Source organism: Varroa destructor, unplaced genomic scaffold (genome assembly GCF_002443255.2).
Source record: "Varroa destructor unplaced genomic scaffold, Vdes_3.0 BEIS01000003.1, whole genome shotgun sequence".
In the NCBI taxonomy this organism is placed as follows: Eukaryota; Metazoa; Arthropoda; class Arachnida; order Mesostigmata; family Varroidae; genus Varroa; species Varroa destructor.
The window spans coordinates 51,591,080-51,612,846 of NW_019211456.1; the positions used below are offsets into that span (position 1 = coordinate 51,591,080).

Below are 21,767 nucleotides of genomic sequence, written 5' to 3' on the forward strand. Positions count from 1 at the left end.
ATATAAGGTTATTTGGTATAAAACGTAGCAAAAATTAATCCTTTATTTCAAGATGACGCTGCTTGAAACAGTGGGATATTTCGCCACATTTTTTTTTAATTCAAGAGGCACTTGTATTTTTTTTTAATTCCGGGACCGTTTACTTGGATATCGTCACTTGGACTTTCACTGGACAATTTGTATTAGGCCGTAGAGAATAAGGAAATTCGAGTACTTCATGAAAATTGGACTGCGGCAGCGCAAAACAGCTCGTCATTTAAGCCTTGTATTCAATTAAGGTTCTAGTAGAAAGAAGTATGAGCCGCTGCTTTTGAAAATTCCGGAAAGGAAATTTCCGACTAACATGAGTCTCGTGGAAAACCCCCTGTGAAAGCGAATAACGGAGTGTTCAGAGCTCCGGGGGAAGCTAACCCATCTCAAACCACCCGGTATTGTAGCGCTTAGGTTCGATGTATATGGAAATACCATATTTGCTTATCTCGGTTAAATTAATAGAATAAAAAATTGACCAACTTAAAAACACAGATGTAAAGAAGCTTACTTCTCCATATTCTGACTTTACAATAGTATTTCCTTCTTGCGCCGCATCGCAACTTGTGATGCAAAGTGCATCCTTCATAAAAATCGTAGTCGGTTACACCATAGAGTGGGTACGATAAAACAAGTAAGACATAACCTTAAACCAAATGTACCACTGCAAAAGCTTATGGTATTTGCTTCATTGTTTATAGTTGAGGTATACCGTTAACGGCTGGAAGAGATAAAAAGAACTTCAGAGTAAGCAGCCAAGATTAGTAAACAGACCCAGACTACTTCTATTGTGTAACAGTCGACCTCACAGTGCAAGGGTTACAGTGGCAAAAATGCAGGGGGTACAATTGGAGCCCTCTGTCATCCACCATACTTGCCAAACGTTATTCCGATACATGACTTTTTTCCTTTATCTCAATTTATTATTTAAAAAAAAAGCCAGCCTGTGAAGTAAGTTTGAAAATTTAGAGTTCACTATGTCGCGTTTCCTATTGAACGACCAAGCATATATTATGTACATATATAGCCTTTGGCCAATTATGTAAAGCCCGAATATCTTAGAAATTATCAAGTTTGATCAAAGAAAACTGTGCACCTGCACTAAATATTTGCATGCGTTTTTTGTGCAACAGCTAGCTCTCCTCTGCTTTCCAACGGTAGCACACGTGACAACACTGTCGCTAAAGGGGCATTTTGAAAAGGCTGCTGTGGGAAGGAAGGAGCTGACACGTGTGGTGAAATGGCTGTGCGCCATAAGATTATGAGCATTCGAGAGATTACGTATAACTTATGTAACCGATTTCGCTTCCTTCCGTTCGTGGAGAGAGATGGATGACTCGAGATTCAACATAGCAGTTGTCGTTAATCTCTTCTATTCGATGACGGCGACGTCGTTGCGACCACAGATTATTCCAAAGTGAATTTTAACAATTTTGGTGCCTTTGTGACTATGTATGACTTCATAATGAAATTACGTACACTAATAGTCAGTCTCATACAAAAAGAACGATCGTAAAAAGAAGTTGCAACTTACCATATTGAAGTGTGCCGTTGACAATGCAACCCAGAAGGGAAAGAATGTATTAACCTTGTTGTCAACAAAAATAGGGAAGAAAAGTCAAAAGCGATGCGAGGATACCAGACAGTTCTTACCACGCTACAAAAAGACCAATTGGTTACGGTTTGTCAAGTGCGTCAGGGTTCGTCAATTGAAGAGTAAGAAAGAGTTTGTTTCTAAGATGAATCGGCGTTCTCGTGAGTCCTGTGCAATCGAACGGGCGCTGTGGGCGTTCAGCGGTTCCGTCTAGTATGCCACCGTACCATGTTTCGAAATGTACCTTTCTACTTGTCTAATTGTGTAATGTAATCTTAATAATGTTGTCCATGATACTGATATGTAATGTACATCTACTGGCAATCATATAATATATACCCTACTCGCAAAGAAGTGTATTTGACTAACTTTTTGTACCCATCCTATTAGATATTTTGAATGGCCTTCGTAGAACAAACATGAATAACCCCAAGTCGATAAGATTTAGAAGAAACGAGAATAGGATAACGAATGCCATCTGGATAACGAATTCCACATTATAAAAGTTTTTTTTTAGATAATGCCGTATCGAATTATTGAGTCCAGCCAATTATTCAAAGCCAAACGTTGTTTTTAAAAATAAACAAAGGTTTATAATTTGTATCGTAAATGTTTAATATTTATTATAATTTTATACTATTGTATATACTATGTACATTAATATTACTTATGCTATTAATTGTCATCTTAAAAAAGTCATCTGGAATTATTTTACTTATCATTGAACAGATACCTCATTCATTTCAGTTTTTACAGAATGTGCCTATGTTGAAAAAGCATTGACCCGAAGTTAGCTTCTTTTGTGTTCGATGTCATTTTTGCACTGCCGTTTCTACCGTCAGTATCCTGAATAATGGAGAGCTTTGGCCAAATGATGTGTGTTATATCTAGAGGTCTAACTATTGAACATTTCTTGTCCTGTCATTTAAGTCTATGAAAAGCATTAAAAATTTGACAATATTTCCACAGCAACTGTGGGTTTTACGAGTATCTGCACTGTGGCTGTAACTTACGATAACGATGTGCGAACCTGACGTGCCTTTCATTCAGTATCATACCTACTGCACGGGACGAATCGCAACGACAACGACACGCTGCGCGGAGTTACGTGCATCTGGAACTTTCATAAATTCATGTGACACAGAGGACCGAACATCTTGATACAGACATAAAAGTCATTATAATTTCGGCAGTGCTACGGAGAAGTGCTTGCTTAAAGTTCACCTGTAAGATTTGGTGAACCAATTCGACCCTAACGCAATAATACGAAGTATAACCTCAAGAATATTTATCAAGTTTGGCCTAATGCACCTGGACAAGCATCTTGACAATACAAGTGACCCTTCTATGACACCGATGATACCCCGAGGTCGCACAAGGCCACATCTCACTCAAAAACAAAAGTAAGTAACACGACTGCTGCAAGAAATCATATCAACTGAGATATAAGTTGTAAATTGGAAAGCATCGTGTACGCGCGGTTCTTCTCAACTAGGCACTTTATACAAACATATAATAGATTCTTGTGTAGGCAAAAAAACTGTCTGTGTGGAGGTCAGTTAATTACGAGAGCGCAAGTGCTAGATTAACGGAACTTGTAAGCGCCATTACAAGTTGCAATTTGACAGTTAAAATACGCCATATTATGAATAGAAGCATATTTGATTTCGATCTCCATAAATATAGTACAACTTAGATATCGAATAGCTTTTTTACCATATGTGATCCTACTATCAGCTCGTACCACACTCAGTGCCTTTTTTTGAAATAGCTATGCGAAAATGTGCTTGTATACATAGGGATTTACACACACATCTCACTATTTCTGCAACTAAATACGCCTCTGTTGAGATGGTAGTAAAATACCAGATCTTTCCCTACTAGCAACATCCTCACTGCTGATGTATTGTGCTTTTATTCTAGTATTTTTGAATCCATTATTCCCTTCTGAGAAGACGGTTTGAAGACGGGTTTAAGTTGATGTCTCGGGTCTGGCTTAGGACAGAGCATCTGGCTGGCGCGTGCAGTGTGTTATACTTCGAACCTTTTGCATATGAAATGCATTAGTCTGGGGATGCCCTTAGCGCGGCAAACAAAAAGTAGTTTGGTATAGTTGGGTCTAATTTAGTATAGTTTTTTTTTTTTTTTTTGCTATCCTTCGAGCGTTTTTAGGGCGATATTTAACGTAGCAGAATCCTACGTTGTACAGCACAAGTCGAGCGTAGGAGATATCGAAGGTTTTCGGCAATACATATTTAGGTACAAACACTTAGCTCTAAAGATTTCAGCCGAGCAAATTAGTCGAATAATTACCGCTCAATAATTTGAGTTTAACTATATTATAAAATATTTACCAACAGATCGACTGAGTAAGTAAAAATGAATTGCCTTAAAAACTTGTGAGCCCTATTAGACATTTTTCATTATGTTAGACAAGCCATAAATGGTTGAGTAATGAAGGAAAAGATCATATGGGGCACTAGTAATGTTTCATAACCGTTCAGTCTATATATGTATCTTATGTTATTATACATTGTTTCTTCTAAGTACCTTTAATCAGCAATCACCTATAGCATATATATTTAAGATGCGACCAAAACCATAACGCCGTGAAGGCACTTTGTCACAATGCAATAAGGAAAACCTGCTGCCGCGCAGAGATGGGCAGCTTGTTTCACATCTTTTTGGATATATTGCTTTTAATAGGCTAATTTGGAAAAACTAATTCCTTACTTAAAACCTGGCAAACCTATTACGTCTGAGCTGTTTATATGAATTGCACGAACATTCATTACGTTACAGTGTAAATACTCGTACGTCCGCTTATTGAAGGTCCGCTTACATCAGTGCCCTACTTCGCAACTTCTGCATGAATTATCCCTTTATTAAGCGTCGATATAAGCCTCGACATAAGCTATGACCTTTTAACTTCAATGAACCTCTTGATGCTCATTAGGGTGATATTGCTTTTGTTTTCAGAGTGAAAACTGAACTTTGCAGAAATATAGCAGAGGCAGGAAGGTGCCAGTACCAGGATCGTTGTTTATTTGCCCACTCCGAGCGCGAACTTCGACAGAGACCCACCAATCCCAAATTCCGCAAAGATAAATGCAAGTTAGTGTTGACAGAAAATGCACGCACTCGAGAGTTCTTGGGAGTTGTGCAGATTGTTTTTAGTAAAATGATTTATTGAACCTTATGTGGTGCAGAAAAGCGTTCGTCAAATCTGCTAGAGCACACGACTATCACTGCAGTACGAAGACTTTAATATCGATTTAGCCAGAATGTTTACAGTAATGTCCGTCATTGAAAGACAGCTGGGCACGTATTAACGGAGGGGACAATCTACTGGGTTGCGTATAAAGTAAATCTTTTTTTTTTTTGACAAAATGTCATAGTTCTAAAAATATCTGGTAAAAAGTTATTTGCGTCACCTCGCTGTCACACGCCCGTAGCCTAAAGATTCATCCAGTCCTAGGTCCTACTAAAATCTGGCGTCCATTTCACTATCACTAACACGCTTTCGACGCGTCCTAAGCACTATACCTAGCTCACGAAACGAGTGCATGATTTCTTAAGTGATTCGTAACTATTCTTTAAACGAAATTTCAGGTTTGATCAGAATGTCGTTTTCCTTAAACATCTAACACATAAATATAAAAGCAAATCTGGCAAACGAAAAGTCCTGCAGACCTGAGGACCCTTCTATTGGTGGTAAAGTAAACACTGCATCTCATCAAAATAAGATTTTTGATTCTGCTCGCTCCGCTAAGCAAAGACTGACAAACTCGTAGGACTCCCCGCGGTCCTTTGCCCGGGACAGCAATTAAAAGGTTTCGATAATTAAAACACGTGGAAAAATGCAAATTGGCGTTGCTAGTGGATTTACGCTAATTGTTACAACATTTGCTAGGACTTTGTTGGTATTATACATATTCGTTTTATTAAAACGGATTAATTGGTACAAGATGGTGCTAGAAAATTATCGGTAAATTAAAGTTTGTACGTTACGTACACTGTGTCATGTACCCACACATATCACAGTACATTCAACGTATACACTCAACTCAAAAAAGAAAGTTTTTTTCGTAATTGTTCATAGATGGTGTGACACTAGGTATACATACAATAGTCCCGGAGTTACTAACGCGCCACGTCTGGTAGAGAAACCATTGAAAAAACAATCCGATTGAAAATTGTCTTTTTAAAATAGAAGCAGATTTCACGGCTACAAATTTCGTATTTTCTCTTTATGGACATTTTTACGTTTCTTTTATATATTTTTTTATCAAACGTAAATTTCAAATTTTCTTTCAGAAATATAGTCGAGAGAAATATAATAAGGAAATATTTAAAAGTGAAAAAAAAACATCAACTTTAAAAGTGTTTAACATGAACCCACTCGTGAAATTAATTTTGCCCCACTGGTACTAGCGGATATGTAAGCTGCTTAAAAAAATAATCAGTCATATGGGGATGTTTGAAATGGTAAGTTTTCCTTGTAAGTTTAAAATGTCAGTTAATCATTCAACGCTGAGTATGTAATCTATAAGGAAAACGAGACTAAATATTTGCCTTTACACTACTGTTTTTCTAGAATAATTTTGCTTAGCCAGAATACTGTCAGACATAAACGTATAAAATAGAATGAATGTTTACTTTGTTTGCACACATACTGTTTCAGAACTTTCCATAATGAGGGTTTCTGTGGTTACGGAACTCGTTGCAGTTTCAAACATGTAATACAAGACGAACTGATCACCCAGCTCAACAAGATGGTCGAAAACTTTTGGCGATGGAAAGAAAGCACTCAGACTTGTAGGGAAATGAATCGAACAGAATTAAATATGGAGCCTTGCAATCGCCGCTTTCAATATGCGCCAAAAAAAAACACCGAATTCATCGCGTTGAGTAGAAGCTGAAAGATATTACTGCCGAAACGTGAACAACGAGCAAGGCCTCACCTAAAGTTTAGGGTTTTTTTTCATAAAAAAATAATTTAATCATACAAAAAATTACTGCATGGTTACAAAAATACCCCCAAGATACCGATCCTATAACATGTGGTTCTATAGGAAATATTACAATAAGTGACGCGGGTTTCTACTTGTAGTGTCGTTTTAAATAGTTTTAAAAGAATTGTTAGAAAGTAACTGCCCAAAATTCCAAGAGCCCCTCGACCTTAATCTCTAGTATTCTTTTCTAAAGAAAATATTTATAAACCATATTTAAGTTCAAATCTGACTCTATATGTACTTCAAATGCTTTAGTCTCTTGACCCTTTACCACTACCACTATCATTACTACTATTACTACTTAGTTAAAGCTATCCTAACTTGGCAAGTTAAGGAATCCGTATGCTGTTAGATAGCTATATATATATATGATCATACATTGTAAAAAAGTTTTTACTTGCTGATGTTTATAAACCTACATATTAGATCAACTAATGACCTATTGGTAATTGAACATAATTGAAATATTGCTTTCAGTTTCTCTGGAACAATATGTAGACAGAGAAAAAAGAAAAAAAACTGTTTTAAGCAAATCTAGGGCTCCCGTACAGAACCTGGACTCAAATGTTGATTCACGAAAATGAATATGATGCAATGTTGACCTTCCTAGGGTTAAGAAGCCGTAACAAATAATTGTTTTTCAAAAAGTTGTCCATTCGTTGAACGACAGCTTCCGTTCAATGAGTTTTTTTTATCTGTTAAGTTATAGGCTACGGACTAGCATCAAACAAAGGATTCGATCGCCGCAGACGTAGGAAAAGCGAACACAGAATAGTAGTCAAAAGTTGGCAGTCCATGTTGTTTTCGACTAAGTAACGTATGATATACACAAAGAAATATTTATAACAAAGTATATACTTAGTTGTAAGTGGTATCCAGCATTCGTGACACACAAATGCGAAATGTTACTTCTCTCTATCATTAAACGCTTTGGTACTTTGTTCTGGCTTGATATCATCTTCAACTGAGTCGCGCCAGATATCATTACAACGGCAGTATTAATACCATATCTTCACTTAATATGCCTTCATTATAGTACGTTATTAATATAGCGGCTAGATTGAATCCATTTGTGTATTACATCACATTAGAATCACTGCATAAAACCGGTCCGATGACCCAAAACAGGGGGTGAAACTTAGAATACTGTAAGTGCACCGAGCTGACACACTTAAATCGAAATGTTCATCAAAATAAAGGATTCATTTCATCCCAAGGAACATGGCATCTTTTTGCAAAACATTTTAGCACATCTTCAAGTCATGTCAAAACCGCCTCTATAAAGTCAAATATTTTAGTGTTGTCTATCCTAGTAGACCAAATGAGCTCACTGAACAAAAAAAGAAAGATAAATTTATCATGGAGCTCATAAGTCAAACAGAGTAACATATCTACGAGGCCAAGTTGTAGTTTTTTTGAAAAAACTTAGGTTCCAGGTTATTCGAAAAAGTTCTCATTATTTTCTTAAGCATCGACAACTATATGGATAACACTTTCTATGCCACTTGATTGTTCTACTAACTTGTGTCCAAGGATATATATTTACAAGATGCTAGATGAACGTATTCTGTAGGTGAACGTACACCATATAGATGTTTCATATTATAAAGAATAAGCTTGCACATAGGCAATTTCGGACATAAATTGTTTCGAGCTGTGTATTTGTATTACTCCAGTTATATAATAAGCACCACATAATTCAATTAAGCTTAAAACTATTGATTTTTACGGATAAGCAACTAGAACTTACATTTACATAGTAAAGCTAGCGTTTATATACTTACGAAATTAGTTATTGATGGTTCAAGAGATATTTAGCAAACGAGTAGTCATTTGTATTGTGAAAATAAATCACGAGCTCTGCCGTGCAGGCAACAGTTCTGTATGTTCTTGATATCGTCTGCTGTTATGTTTTGATATACCTGAAGGCATCAGCAAGGCAAGGTTTATCTAGGTGTTCAAGAGTAAAACAAAATACCAAATATCATAAAGGGTTTTGGAGGTTCGGGATTTGCGAGTATCTAGATACAAATTTAAGCTAGAAGATGCTAGATATTGTGCTATCTCAAAATTTTATAAATTTAGTGCTCCGGGCTTGTACATGGGTGTCTGCGCAGCACGAAATCTTCAATGCAATATGCCCGCGCACATAGTGTCGAGAGTTCCGTAGATTCAAAGTTTAACTGTATTAGAAAGGCTGCATTGCATAAGGTTAGAAACGAGGGCGATGATCAAGAACGTATGTTAAGTAACGTATGGCGCTGGTGTGTTCTGAAAGCCATTTTTCCTATACCAGACTAGGATTGTTCGCATATAATCTGAAATGGTAAATAATGTGACAAATATAAGCATTGATGAAAGCTTCGATATGCGATACATGATTGCCATATGTAAAGAGGTTTAGTGTTATATTTAATAATATAAGGCCATTGATACACGGACATGTTCGAAGTAAAATATAGTTTAATTCGAAACGTCAAAATATAGTAAGGTCGTGTCTTCTAGGGTGCTGGCCATAATTTTAGTTTTATTGTATATGAAGTTCAGAGCAAAGACAGTGGTTTTGCGAATGTTCTGCATAACTATACACTAGCAGTGATCTGAACAGTGCGAAGCGCGGTCAGTAAAAGCCCTGCTGTGTTTTTAGAGAGGCCAGTCTCTCAAGTTCTTACATATTTTTAGTTAACCTTAGCACGTTTACCATGAATTATTTGCCTTGATGAGGATCGCATTTTTTAATGAGTAATATGGTAATGTCAAAGACGTCGAATAACCGAACCTCAAAAATAAAGTGATGGTAGGCTGCTCGAGCAAAAGAGGAAAAAAGATTAAAAGTAGTGAATTTGATTTAGCTGAAGATCAAAAAATCCGGGACTCTATGCATTAATTCTCGAAGTATGTGGCGCAGTAATTTTCTTCCTTCACATCAAGCTCACGGGTACTCTATCTTAAGTCAGCTTAGGAAAGGTGCATTTTGAACATTCGTTGAGTATTTAAATAAAAGCAATACAACAGGAGAGCAAAACGCAAACGCCTTTAACGCCATGAACAAATAAAGAGTACGTGGCTCTTTAGGGGTATATATATTTAAATAACCTGAACTACACTCTAGTAGCAATTTAGTAAATATTTAGCTTATAACTATATCTTATTTAGGTGAATGAGTTTGTTTCTGGGAGGCACTAATAAAGTCTATGGAGCAGGGGGTAAAAGCGTTAGGCAAAAAGGTTTTCTGCGCAACACCGGTCTGGGGCCATCATTTTAGTATTCGAAATTGGAAAGCTGAAAACCAGTTAAAAGGTAACCACACGTCAGGACTTTTAAGTACGGGTTCTAAATTGTAATGAAAACATTAAAAATAAATAAAAGAGGAACAAGTGGTTTGTCACCTTCGAAGTTTGAAGGGCACCAGTAACTAATCATTTTTCTAAAGACCTACTTGCCTGATGTTTTCGTCAATACTTGATGAATTTCATTCTCCCCGTTTTCAAGAAGTAAAAGCTTGATTACAAGGTGTTGATTTTTGGTGTCGAACGATACGTTTGCTTCTAAACTAAATGGCTTTGACAACACTCAACCAACGTCTAGTGTTAAACTGTAACTTGATGTGAAAATTTTTTTCTATTAAAACACTCGTACAGCGCAGATCTGTTTAAGTTAATACCACGGGTGGACTGAAGGGAGTGGCATGAGCCACTTGATTTTTAGGGCAGAATTTCTCTCCGTTTTACATTTGTTAAATCTGACCGATCAGGCCTTCAAAAGCCTGTTTTTCCTTCTAGATAAACTCTGGCCAACTTGTTTCCGCTGGCCAAACATTCTCTATATGTACACAGGTAGAATAGAGTACCTATCAATCGTTGTACATAGATTTTGTGATTACCGATAGGTTAACCGGGCAAAGCCGATGCTCTGCAGTGAGCTAACGTGTACAGTGAGTCATCCTAACGTCCCCTCATGTACAACCCACAGACATCCAAGAAGTCCTTCCCATATTCGGCATAGATAGCTTTGCAATTGCATGACTTGTAAGAATTTGGGTGAGAGCTCTTAATATCTGAGATAATGTCCCTGACCGCGGATTGTGGTGCGATCCGGAGAATGGGCATCCTTTCTTTTTGCTATTGTTTGAAGATGTCTTCTCCTGCATCTACTTCTGGGTAGCCCAGGTTTGCCGCCGCTTCTTAAGATTAAGGTCCTAAAAAATCGTTCTTGCCAGGACAAGTACTGCTGATGTGCTAATTGTTCAATATGTCTGAAACATTTGCAAAACTAAGATGCCCTATGCGCTCCGACATAGTCTCTTACTCAGTTCCTCAAAGTGATTTTAACTAGATTGGGGTCCCATGAGAAGCAATTCGCTCCCCAGTTTTCAGAATGACCCTCTTCTTTTACGCCGTGAATATTGCCAAGCCAATCGAAATTTTTTTCCACTTAAGCTATAACGGTTCTTATTTGTTTCGAGGTAAATTCTTAGCAAATGTTATCTGCTAGCACTACCCAGTTTAAAGGTTCACCAATCTTTTTGACTTCCTATGTAACCCGAAAAACCAGATAATCAAGCAAATGAAGGAAGAATCAATTAAGTGAAAGTAACAATTGGTTACTTATAGAGTTATAATTCTCGAATTCTCTACAGGAACGTACGAGTAATTTTTTATTAATTTTTTTTTAAATTTGCGATATTATTACATAACAAGGGTCTAGTCGTATAATACAGTAGCATACAAATATACATGTAATGTACAAAACGGTTATAGTTCTATTTTGGGAGACATTTTGCGACATCACATAGGCTGGGATTCTGTCCTCGACGATATAACGTTGGCAACACCATATACCGAGCGATTATATTAGAAACTGGCTCGTACAAACTGTCAGAGGCTATCTCCAGTGGGTCAAGATGACCTGAAAACATTAGAAACACAAAACTTATGAATGTGCTTATCAGAAGTATTAGCCGTGAGGCGATGAAGATGACATTTTATTTGTAAAAAATTATAGTACTTCAGGTAATTAGGCCTCAATTGTGCACTTTCAAAAAAGATATGATTTATTGTACCCTGTGCACATATTTTGCAGAAAAATGTTACTAAATAAATAAATGTATGTTCTAGTTTAAGGCGCTCGAAAAGTTCTGTTAGTTGTAGCCAAGTATATTTTTAGAATGAATATTTACTCCTATTTCATCTTTTTATTGACATCGTTTATACTAGTTGTATATTAAAGGTAATTGTTCTGTAGATTTCGTACCATCTACACTTCAAGGGGCTTCCCCGCGTTTCATTCACTGTACTTGAGAAACCGTATCTCATTTTCTGCAAAACTTGCTTTGGCTATACTTTGCTAAACCCAGGTAATAAATGGGTGATGATAAAATTTGATGCGGAAGACAAAAGATAAACTACGCAAGCTAAGGAAGGTTTACTCGTAAAGTTTATGGTGCTATGTTGGATTGCAGTATGCATGACCATTGGTGAACTAGGCTCCAGTAGCTAACGTAGATCTAATATCGACCTAAAATGGGTAATTACATTCAACAGCAAGCTACTAAGTTTTCTATGAAAAGAAGGTAACGAATAGCATAAGCATTAAACCAAGTTTTCCAATAAAATACATTCTGAATTTCGCGTTTACTCGAAACACAATTTGTGTGGCGCGATGGGTTCAAAACTGCTTAGTGCATTTATAATTTGCGATGTGTTTCAGCCAGCGATTACAATGCTATCACATGCACAAGTATTGAGCCATTAGTAATTATTGATGACTCACCCTCTCGTAATCTTTTCATAAGCATCCGGGTCTCCTTTTCTATTGATTTCGATCGTTCTCTCATTTCTTTCAGTAATTGAAAATGTTCGCTCTTTGCCTTCTGATTGACTCTGCTAACCCGAGGATCTCGTATTCGCTCAACTTCGCGTAAGTTTGCGGCCACTGCTTGTTCGATACATTCGATAGCGTCCATACCTAAAGCACAGGCAAAATCATATATTTCACGTATTAACTATGACAGAAGGAGGTATTTATTTACCTAGATAGAACCAGTCATTATATTATCATTTTCGACCGCACAGAATTATACAGAGATGTATTTGTTGCAATATTGATATTGTGAACTAAGTTTATATAAGAATCAATTAGTTTACTACATTATAGTTACTTGTTAACCTTTTTTTTGCAATCAGCGTATACATCAGCAGAGTTTTCGCAAAGGGTCACCAAAGGCCTATGGTGCAAAGTACAGTATGGGTACAGTACTTACGTGAAACAGAGTACCTGCAGGCGTCGCCTTTAAACCTAAGACTACTAACCTACGTGATACCGGTTTTGAACAAGCTCTACCAGGGCTCTGGAAAGCCTTGATCGCGCCTCAATTGCGTTCGCCCTGACCGTACTCGCCAGCTGAGTTTTGTCGTGAAACATAACTTGATACTTCGAGCTTTCTTGACGACTCTTAATTAAGAGCTACAAAACAAATATAGTAAAAACAATAAAACACACGCTAAATAGAACCGAACCCTTTTTTAATGTGTAGGTTTCCAGGTTTAAAAAAAAAGTTATTTCAATTTTTTTGCGTTTTTGCCTCTACTGAAAGTAGAAAGCAATATCTAGATGAAAAAAAAAACTTAAATAAAATACACAATAAAAACCTTCTCCAAAAACTGGGATTCGGTATAAGTCCGTGGTGTGATTTGGCGAAGTACTGGAGTGACACCCGGACCCAAGTTTTTAGCAGCCTTCGATCATTCGCATAGCATATGTATAAAGGAAAAGGTAAATACTTGGCTGCTTTTATCCTATTTATAATGCAAAATGTATTATTACACATATGCGGCACTCTGCTGCTGAATTAAGATATTTTTGAAATAAACTACTTTAACGTATTCAGAACAACTAGAAATATAATTTATTTACGTATGTTTCAGATACACATACAAATTGGATAGAAAATAAAATATTCTATAGTCAACGTGTGTATGGGCCTATTAACGATGTATCCTTGTTCCGTACACAAAAATTTTTCATGCTAAACTTTAGAATTAGTCATATTTCGTCTCTTTTATTCTAGATCTGGTGGCATCAAATGAGTGGTTCTAAGGACGAATTCTAGCAAAGACATATCACCAGCGAATAGTGCAATTTGGCTGCATATTTCTTAAGTAGCTGGTATCCCCTATAGCACTAAGGCTGTGACTTTGAAAAATGTGAAGCTCCTAAGAATAATTTTTTGTTTTTTTTCTCTAATATCTTAAAAATGGTGTGAATACCACCAAAAAAGTTTACAATATATATAAAAGTTGTGTACTTTGATGAAGCTTTCCTACTGGTCAAAAAAATATTTTTTGTTTAAATAAAATAATAATTTGAGTCAAAACATCTATATGTCATAAATAGAAACCTGTTTAAAATTTCCTTCCAATGGAAACTTTTCGGGTTGGTAGAAAATTCCCGTGTTTATACAGCGGAAAACAATAAGCTATGCAACTCCCATCTTTATTCACGACTTTCCCCTATTTTTTTCAACCAAGTGCAGTTCTTTTAAAAGGTAGCGGATTTGTCTGGTTGAAGTTTTACAAAGTTTTAATTCCGAGCTTTTGAGTTCTTGACTTGAAGGCGGCGAAAGTGACTGATAGAAAAGCGGAAACCCATCGACACAAGAATATGTGAAGGGTGCATCAAAACCACGAAGTTTAAGACGACAGCTGCCGTGTGTGGCCTGGCGTTGTTATGTAGCAGGGTGGGCTAAGCTCATATGTCGGGTCATTTTATCTTGAATGGTTTAATCGACTCTCTAGTTCTAGATTTTTACTGAATCCGGCCCTCGCAGTCTTACTAAACGCAAAAGGTGATTTTATTCAGATGAATATCTGAATAAACCCTGGGTCTTGGCTTCTCTGACAAAACCAACCATTCTCTGCTTCATGTTGGCTTACTTTGTGCAAAAACTGGTTACTGTAGCGCGTGACATTTGATGCTGGGAAAGATGTTTAGATACAGCATTAAACTGTAATTCGCTGGAGGAACTGGAGAGTTCATGAGATAACCAAGCTCCTAGATTTGCTGTAAACCCAAAATGTGTGAAGTGTTTATCAAGGTCGAGTGGCTGCAGGCCTTCTCTTCGGTCAATTCCTAAGTTGTTTGTTGGCCGCCTTTTTTTCCAGATGTCATGAGATAATCATCATTAAACTCTGACGGTCGGTCGGAGTAAAGGGCATCCTCTAGGTATCAGATACCGCTTTAAAATTTGGTAAACCACTTCTAGTTTTAGCGATAGCGTCGTTACCATATAGAAGGCAAATATTATGGGTTGTTTCGGCAACGTTTTGATCTAGCCAAAGTGCATGACAAAAAAACGTGTCGAAAATGCATTGTCTCCCGTCTAAAATATCTATTTTTGAGTAGTTTTTTGAAGGTGTATACAACGCAACAAAGAAAAGAGCCTTCGAACAGTACATCAGATGTAAACAACAAATGAAAGGAATTTGAAAAAGGTTTTAAAGAAGGCAGAAACTCTAACTTTCGTATTGAACATATTTTCATAGGTCTCATTGTTTTTGAAATATTGTTAAACAAATATATTGGCGAACTTAACAAATTTGTATTTTGACAAGCATACATTTTTTAAACTAATGTTATTACACTAATGCTAGTGGGCATCACTTCAGCGTAGAAAATCGTAAAGAAAATAAAATTGATAATCTCTCCTTGTAGGTGCAACCTGCTCTTTCGCTTAGCATTTCGAAACTGCTTCGTTATGATTACAAAAAATCACTATCTATTTAATATATCAATCAAGTATAATACTTTTCTGAGTAAAGCTGGCTGTTTACAATAGGATGTTTTAACTAATAACTAAATGCAATAAACTTTATATTACATTAAATCATGGATTACTCAATTACTTTAAAAGGCCACGATAGTTTATATACATTAGAATCATACGAAAGAGTAAGCTAATTTGTTTGTTACCGGCCTTTTCCATTATTAATACTGAATTGTCAGAATTGATTTGTTCGGGGTCTGCTGTATCTAATGATTTGAAAACCCCAAATGTAAGATCGTTACTTTCATACCTAATTTATCATCTAATACGATGTTATATGCATATGATACCTCGTTCATTTTCTTTTCGGCCTCTTGTAAACGCTCCTTGATACCTGATAAAACTCCATCTTTAAGCATTATGCTTCGTGTAAGGGACCCAATGCAGCTTTCTGCGGAACATATACGCATGTATTGCTGCTTCAAATCTACAGTCAAATTCACCAAATTATAAATGCTGCATTAGTATTCGGCGGCCGTGGCTTCACGAAGGAAAACCTCGTACAAGCTATTTTTTGTATTACAAACAGATTATGACATCTAACTTCTAGCGACCGCCGCAGTGTATATTTAGCGAAAACCTATTTAGTTTCGAAAATTAGCATGAAGCTATATTGAAGACTAAAAGACTTGGCGAATTCGCTTAGCTGAGAACTATAGATTCGCTTGGACCAAACGAATGGCAATATCATTAAAACATACCCTGTACTTCCTCCTCAAGAGCTATGAGTTCGGTTTCTTGGTCATTTTGGAGATGTTCCTGGACGATTTGGTTCTGCAAAAGCACCTCCTCATTGAGAAGGTCTTCAAACTCTTTTTCAAGATATGCGTATTCTTCGTTAATACTCAGTGCCTCATCCATAGATAACGTTTCACATATTACCTATCGAGAAAATGAGACCTTATTAAAAATGTTATGGCAACTCAGAAAAGTATTCTTCTTATCTGAATAAAATTTTCAAAGTTCAAGCAAATGCCAAACTGATAATCACTCTTACCACTGATGAAAGTGATGCATTTACGTTTGGCCAGATTGTCGAATCAAGATTCTCCAAAAAATTTTTCGCTGCTCCTAGCCATTGTGCCCGATTCCATTCTGGGTTAGTTGCTGGATTTAGGTCCTTAAGAATGTCTCTCACGAAGGAACTGGCCAAGTCTTTGTCGGCACCATATAAATCTGCGCATATATCAATGAGTTCTGAAACGCTAATCTCCATACAAATGAAAATAAAAATATCGTTGGCAATTTTACAAAAGTTATTTCCATGGCTATAAAAACGAACAATATGTTAATAAAGTTACTTTATGGATGCCGTCTGCCGCCTAACAGGGCTCGAATAGGCCATATCAAGTTCATATTAATGACTTAGTTACTTTGTATATAACTGCTACTAGGCCCATCCAAGGACCTGTTTACGATGAGCTACGATAACGATCAAAACAACGAATGTTGCTTTAAACCCAGGCTTAGCTATCAATATCCCCTAATTTATCAATCCAAATATTTTTTTAATTGGTTAATTTAAAGAATATTATTAATAGTGCTGCACGTCCTGCACGTTATTGGAAATGCGAACATATGTATCCGTATTATCTATTTAATTACATATATTTATAAAGCCTCAGGATAATGAAAGTAAATTTAAGATTAACAAATTGACGTACCTTGCGTACCTTTAGCGTAAACATTTTTATGATATGCTGCTTCAATTATTAGCCTGCCATGTACAATATATCCTTTCGCTGGACAGTATGTAGCTTTTCGGTGCCTAATTCACACTTTTCAACCAGATTCTAAATATCAATATAAGTTTAAATTTAGACGAAGCTAACTTTTTAATTGCATTCTGAATACCACATATATAACTCTAACGGCTAACCTCGTTAGGTGTCGTGCTGAAGCCACCGTACATCGGAGAGCTTCGAAAAGTTCATATGAATGGGTAGTAGCTATAGTCTTGTCCAATAAGCGAGTCACCGTTCTTCTATTTGATTCCTGCCCTTTTAAAGCGATCTCATCTTCATCCTGAAGGCTCCTTCGAGAAGAACTCGTCCACCGGTATTCTTTAGTAATTTCCATCCTTGAGTTGAACATTATAAGCAAATTAATGCGTCCCTGACAATCCGGAGTACAGCATTGGGCTCCTGCAACGTCATTATGAAATTGAAATAACCTCTTACGCGAAACTGGATCTTCCTCACTTCTTGATATTACGTTTTACAAAGGGCTTCGCGCGTCATGATATGCTACTAAATAAAATGTATTTAGATATGGTTGGAATCATGCTGCTTATCAAGTACAACATTTCAAAAGTCAATTTAATAAAGCTCGATATTTTAAACACTGCATATGAAATTATTAATAGTTTTAGGCCGCTAGATAGCACTAACTAAATGTTTTCCAGGATCGAATCCCTTTAAGTAACAATGGTGGCGGATCAGATCAAAACAGCTGAGTAAATAATTTAATACTACAGAAGGATAGGGAAACACGTTACTACAGGCAAAATAATAGTAAGAGAATCGTCATGCACGCTTCAAATGTGATTTTAAAATGCAAATCTTAAATAAATTGTAAGATTAGCTTTTCAAACTGCTAATTTATTCATCTTTGATCAGAAGTTTAGCTGGTGGCGGTTGAAGAATAGTATGCGGATACTATTAGCATATTCAAGAAGTGGTTTGATCCGTTTTGATATATTTTTTAGAGTTCAGCTCAAGTATAATATAATCATTGCCGAGAAGCTGCAAGTGAATATAAAAAGAATTGATATTTAAATAAATTTGACAGCATGCTTTAGATGAGCATGTTACAAAAGACTATACCTGTGCCATGTTTTGTTCTTCTACCGGCGAGGTTCCCCACCATTGCTTTCCAGCATCTAGGATGGAGCACCAGCACGCAACCTTCCTGACAGAAAACTCGGACAAAACCGGAAAAATCAAGCGATCGCTCGAAAATCTCCGGTTTGGCACAAGTGTTTCTATTACAACAGACGTGATCTGCTTGCGGGCTATTTTCTAGTTGTGCGAGCAAAGATGAGCACGCTTTTTCAAATGCTTCTTGATTCACTGGATGCAGCACTACGTCAGTGCCGGGCATTACAACGATTTCGAATGAAGCTTCCCCCAACGATCTGCAATATTAAACAATCAATGTTTTTCAGGGTATTACATTGCAAGAACTTTTGAATTATATGCAAATATTTATTTAATAACAACCTCAAAACAATAAGAACCGAGTGACGAAAGAAATCTCACGTTAAGCTAAATGGGTAGTATAAATCATATAAGGTGAGTGCCTTAGAAAATAACATAAGGGCCACTAATTAGGTAACCATACTGCCATACTTGTTGCCAACCTTTTCGCTAAGTCATATTGACAGGCGGCTATTTCTAGTTCGGCCGTCCATAGCTGGACCATCCCCTGATGAATTTTGACAGACTTCAGTAACTGTCTTGCCCTGCGCATCAGATCTCTATCAGAACTACGCAAGGCCGCGTACCCGCATACAAGCAGGAGCTGTTCTTTCAGGGCGGCGTCGTTGTCATCGGTTTTCATCAGGTCGATTAATTGTCCTAAGACGGTAACCGCTTGATCAAAGGAGTTCTGCATTAGATATGCCCCGACACGCTTGCACAAGTCATCTTTACCCGGCTCCTGCAGTTCGCAGGTGTTTCCTTCAAGAACTTGATTTTATATTAAAAGTTGATTACTAACGTGCCTTTAATCCATTTGAAGTTAAGGAGAGCTTAAAAATGTATTAGGTCTACAAGCCCAACTGCGCACACAGCCTACTGTTTGGGCTGTGTGCTCAGCAGTCATAAATTCTAGGCGGCCTTTTAACTAACCCTAAGAAAATAGTTAGGCATATTTCATTGTTTCACTACAAAGTTCCTTAGGAGGCTACAAATAGAAAGTTGATATGACAGATCCCAAGCTTCTCGCGTGATTACTAATGTATTAAAAGAATATTTGAAAAAGTGCTAGCAAGGAATTTGCTAGCGCTAGTTGGTTATACTTGATTTACATGAGAGACAGATTTCGTTTCCTACCAAAAATATCGTGTGCACTTACCTTCGACACGCGACCGAATTTTCGTCGACATAATGTTGTTCTGGCCATATTGGCGTGACGGGTCGTGGTGACGAGTATGTTTAAAGCCATGGAGCTCTAATTGGCCATTATCAATATCTTTATTATCACTGTTGTCGTCATTGTTGTATCTACCGTGAATTTCCAACTGCCAGATATAGCAAAATGTTTCCGACTCCGTGGCGTAGTTTGAAAGCAGAACAACGATGGGTAGTGATAGGGGTGCCAACTTCTGCATAGATGTAATTACTCCTATTTGACTGGGATGAAGTAGCCCCTTTGTCAACCCCTGTGTTTCCAATAACCCAACGGTGTACCCTAACTCTTCCGGGAGCTCCGCGTACCACTTGTTATACAAATGCCACTGATCATCAGTCGACTGCAGTGCCACTAAATAGAACAGTGTACCGTATGTAATCTCTTCGAGGACGTAATCCTCTGCCAATCTCAAAAATTTCGAAAACGTTAACCACAGTTTCGCCTGCCGAGCGCTCTGAAGAAGTTCCCCAATAAGATCACTAATGATAGTCCCCTGATCGGGCTCTGTTGTCACAAGACATTCGGCTAACACGTGCGTTAGAACGACCGCTGCATCACGTACGTGCGCACGGTCTTTAATTTCGCTAGGATCGTCCCGACCCTCTCGACCGATGTCGTAATTACGTAAAGAAGGAAATTCGTGAAAATTTTCAATAGCTAGCTGTAGGTGGCTGCGCATTGGTATTGCAAACAGATCGGCGTGCGCCAGAGTCCGAATTTGCAGAAAACGGTCCAGACTGCAGAGCTTTCCTACCAGGTGAAAAAGTTTAAGAGTTACAACATCTGCGTTAACTGCTTGGGCAAACCCCTGAATATTTATAAACGCAAGAAAAATACAACTGCCTTAAACTGAGTGTGAAGGGCGTATGTTACGTTACGGTTGTCTTTTACCTATCACCTGCTGTATCGTTATGCTAGCTACAGTCCTAGATAACTACAATGTATATATTTTTCTACGGTTAACGAACGCGCTACGTCTTGTAATAAACGCGAGTGCGATGAACCGTCTGAGATGATATCAAGAATCAACGTTGGAGCAAGCTATACTATGATCATATGCCGAAAGAGCTTCTCACAACATAAATACCCAGAAAAGGTGTATCGACGGCATGCATACATAGAGCTGTCCATGAGTTAACAGACTCGCTGTGTGGACTCTTTAACATGAAATAACGTTAAGTTATGTACGCTGCCTAACCACGAATGAAGGATATGCTATCGTGTGTTCAGAGGAAACGTACCTGTTTTTTGTACATCGCCGTACGTACTTCTAGTGCAGTTGCAAAGGGTCTTTACGAAAAGTTCAGATAAAAAGTCAACATCAAGCTCTATTCCCTTAAATATACCTTGTGAAGCAGCGAGACCCACAAAACGCTTTGAAATCGTTTCGAGATCTGTTTTATTCCGAAACGACCACATATCGGTTAGCTGTTCGAGTCACTTCAAAGCTACCGCAATTCTGAAAAGTTATGTTGAGATAAGTATAGTGCATAGACGGGAATTACTTTTCAATTTAGTCTAGTATGAAAAAGTTGACTGAGCGAAGAAAGAGTTCAGTTTCGTAGATATGTAAAACGCATTTTCGTTATTTCTGTTTTTATCACATGTGATATAGTCGCCATGTCTAGGACAGAAGAGTTGTTGGACGCTGGTCACTCAAGCGATGTCACACATTTGTCATGCAATTTGTATTAAAATAAAAAGTACACTTGACGACAAACATGTTCTTCTCATATAAAGATTCACTTCTTTATCGCTTTTTCAAAAATGCTGCGTAAGGGCTAGAGTTATGGGTCAGTAGTAAAAATACCTAAAGGAAGCTTATTGTTTAGGAATCATGCGCATCGATCGTAGTCACCTTGCATAGAAATCTAGGATTTAGTTTTAGGTAGACACTGATTAAAATAATTGTAACTGCTTCCAGCTTGGCTAGATTTACCGGATAGCTGGATAAATTTACTAACAGCACACAATTGCATTATATTGTCGTTTTGAATTTGAGTCATTGTGTCATCGCACCAATAAAAACAGTACTAAGTTGGCTAACTTGTTGATACATGTTCTAGCGCGTTCAAACAGTCTCGCTCGAAGAATCAGCTGTTTCGCTAATTCTCCCATGTGTACGTGCTGCACTCTCAGCAAATGTCAACGCTAAGCAGACGATTCGCAA

General features: G+C 37.4%; 3 protein-coding genes across 16 annotated transcripts in view; 1 reads left to right on the top strand and 2 right to left on the bottom strand.

Annotated features, from left to right (window-relative positions):
• The window catches only part of Ntan1 (N-terminal amidohydrolase 1), a 16,090-nt gene extending 14,385 nt beyond the window's left edge, over window positions 1–1,705 (bottom strand). The window contains exon 1 of the mRNA XM_086985540.1: window positions 1,565–1,705. The gene's annotated coding sequence lies outside the window, so the exon portion shown is untranslated. The remainder of the gene's footprint in view (window positions 1–1,564) is intronic.
• Window positions 1,580–13,151, top strand: LOC111248494 (uncharacterized). 6 transcript variants are annotated; one of them, XR_002672598.2, is made up of 5 exons: window positions 1,606–1,746; window positions 2,675–3,027; window positions 4,604–4,738; window positions 12,485–12,558; window positions 12,825–13,151. XR_002672598.2 is itself a non-coding variant. In XM_086985543.1 (4 exons), exons 2-4 carry the CDS (start codon window positions 2,930–2,932, stop codon window positions 6,544–6,546), a joined length of 471 nt encoding a protein of 156 aa, XP_086841669.1. In that variant the 5' UTR covers window positions 1,580–1,720; window positions 2,675–2,929; the 3' UTR covers window positions 6,547–7,859. The 6 variants fall into 6 exon arrangements, 5 of the variants coding, with proteins under 5 accessions (XP_086841669.1, XP_086841667.1, XP_086841670.1 ...); XM_086985543.1 differs by lacking the exons at window positions 12,485–12,558; window positions 12,825–13,151 and adding an exon at window positions 6,309–7,859 and having other exon boundaries at window positions 1,580–1,720; XM_086985541.1 differs by lacking the exons at window positions 12,485–12,558; window positions 12,825–13,151 and adding an exon at window positions 6,309–7,859.
• Window positions 11,269–21,728, bottom strand: LOC111248491 (uncharacterized). Of its 9 annotated transcripts, none has more exons than XM_022800964.2 (12): window positions 21,456–21,727; window positions 20,839–21,056; window positions 19,541–20,347; window positions 18,825–19,152; window positions 18,289–18,599; window positions 17,343–17,607; window positions 16,461–16,668; window positions 16,165–16,237; window positions 15,754–15,890; window positions 12,951–13,104; window positions 12,412–12,606; window positions 11,269–11,547 (listed from the first exon to the last, which is right to left on the bottom strand). In XM_022800964.2, exons 2-12 carry the CDS (start codon window positions 21,014–21,016, stop codon window positions 11,402–11,404), a joined length of 2,802 nt encoding a protein of 933 aa, XP_022656699.1. In that variant the 5' UTR covers window positions 21,017–21,056; window positions 21,456–21,727; the 3' UTR covers window positions 11,269–11,401. The 9 variants fall into 9 exon arrangements, 8 of the variants coding, with proteins under 8 accessions (XP_022656699.1, XP_086841661.1, XP_086841659.1 ...); XM_086985535.1 differs by having other exon boundaries at window positions 16,165–16,345; window positions 20,944–21,056; window positions 21,537–21,726; XM_086985533.1 differs by having other exon boundaries at window positions 16,165–16,345; window positions 21,537–21,726.
• Window positions 21,729–21,767: the final 39 nt, after the last annotated feature.

Coding starts and splice junctions, on each gene's coding strand:
- LOC111248494 (XM_086985543.1), top strand. CDS start 2,930: ATGCACCTGGACAAGCATCTTGACAATACAAGTGACCCTTCTATGACA. Junction 3,028..4,603: donor CATCTCACTCAAAAACAAAA/GTAAGTAACACG, acceptor TTTTGTTTTCAG/AGTGAAAACTGAACTTTGCA. Junction 4,739..6,308: donor TTCCGCAAAGATAAATGCAA/GTTAGTGTTGAC, acceptor ATACTGTTTCAG/AACTTTCCATAATGAGGGTT.
- LOC111248491 (XM_086985533.1), bottom strand. CDS start 21,016: ATGTGGTCGTTTCGGAATAAAACAGATCTCGAAACGATTTCAAAGCGT. Junction 16,346..16,460: donor ATGCATCACTTTCATCAGTG/GTAAGAGTGATT, acceptor TTTTCTCGATAG/GTAATATGTGAAACGTTATC. Junction 12,607..12,950: donor TCAAAACCGGTATCACGTAG/GTTAGTAGTCTT, acceptor CCTGTGCTTTAG/GTATGGACGCTATCGAATGT.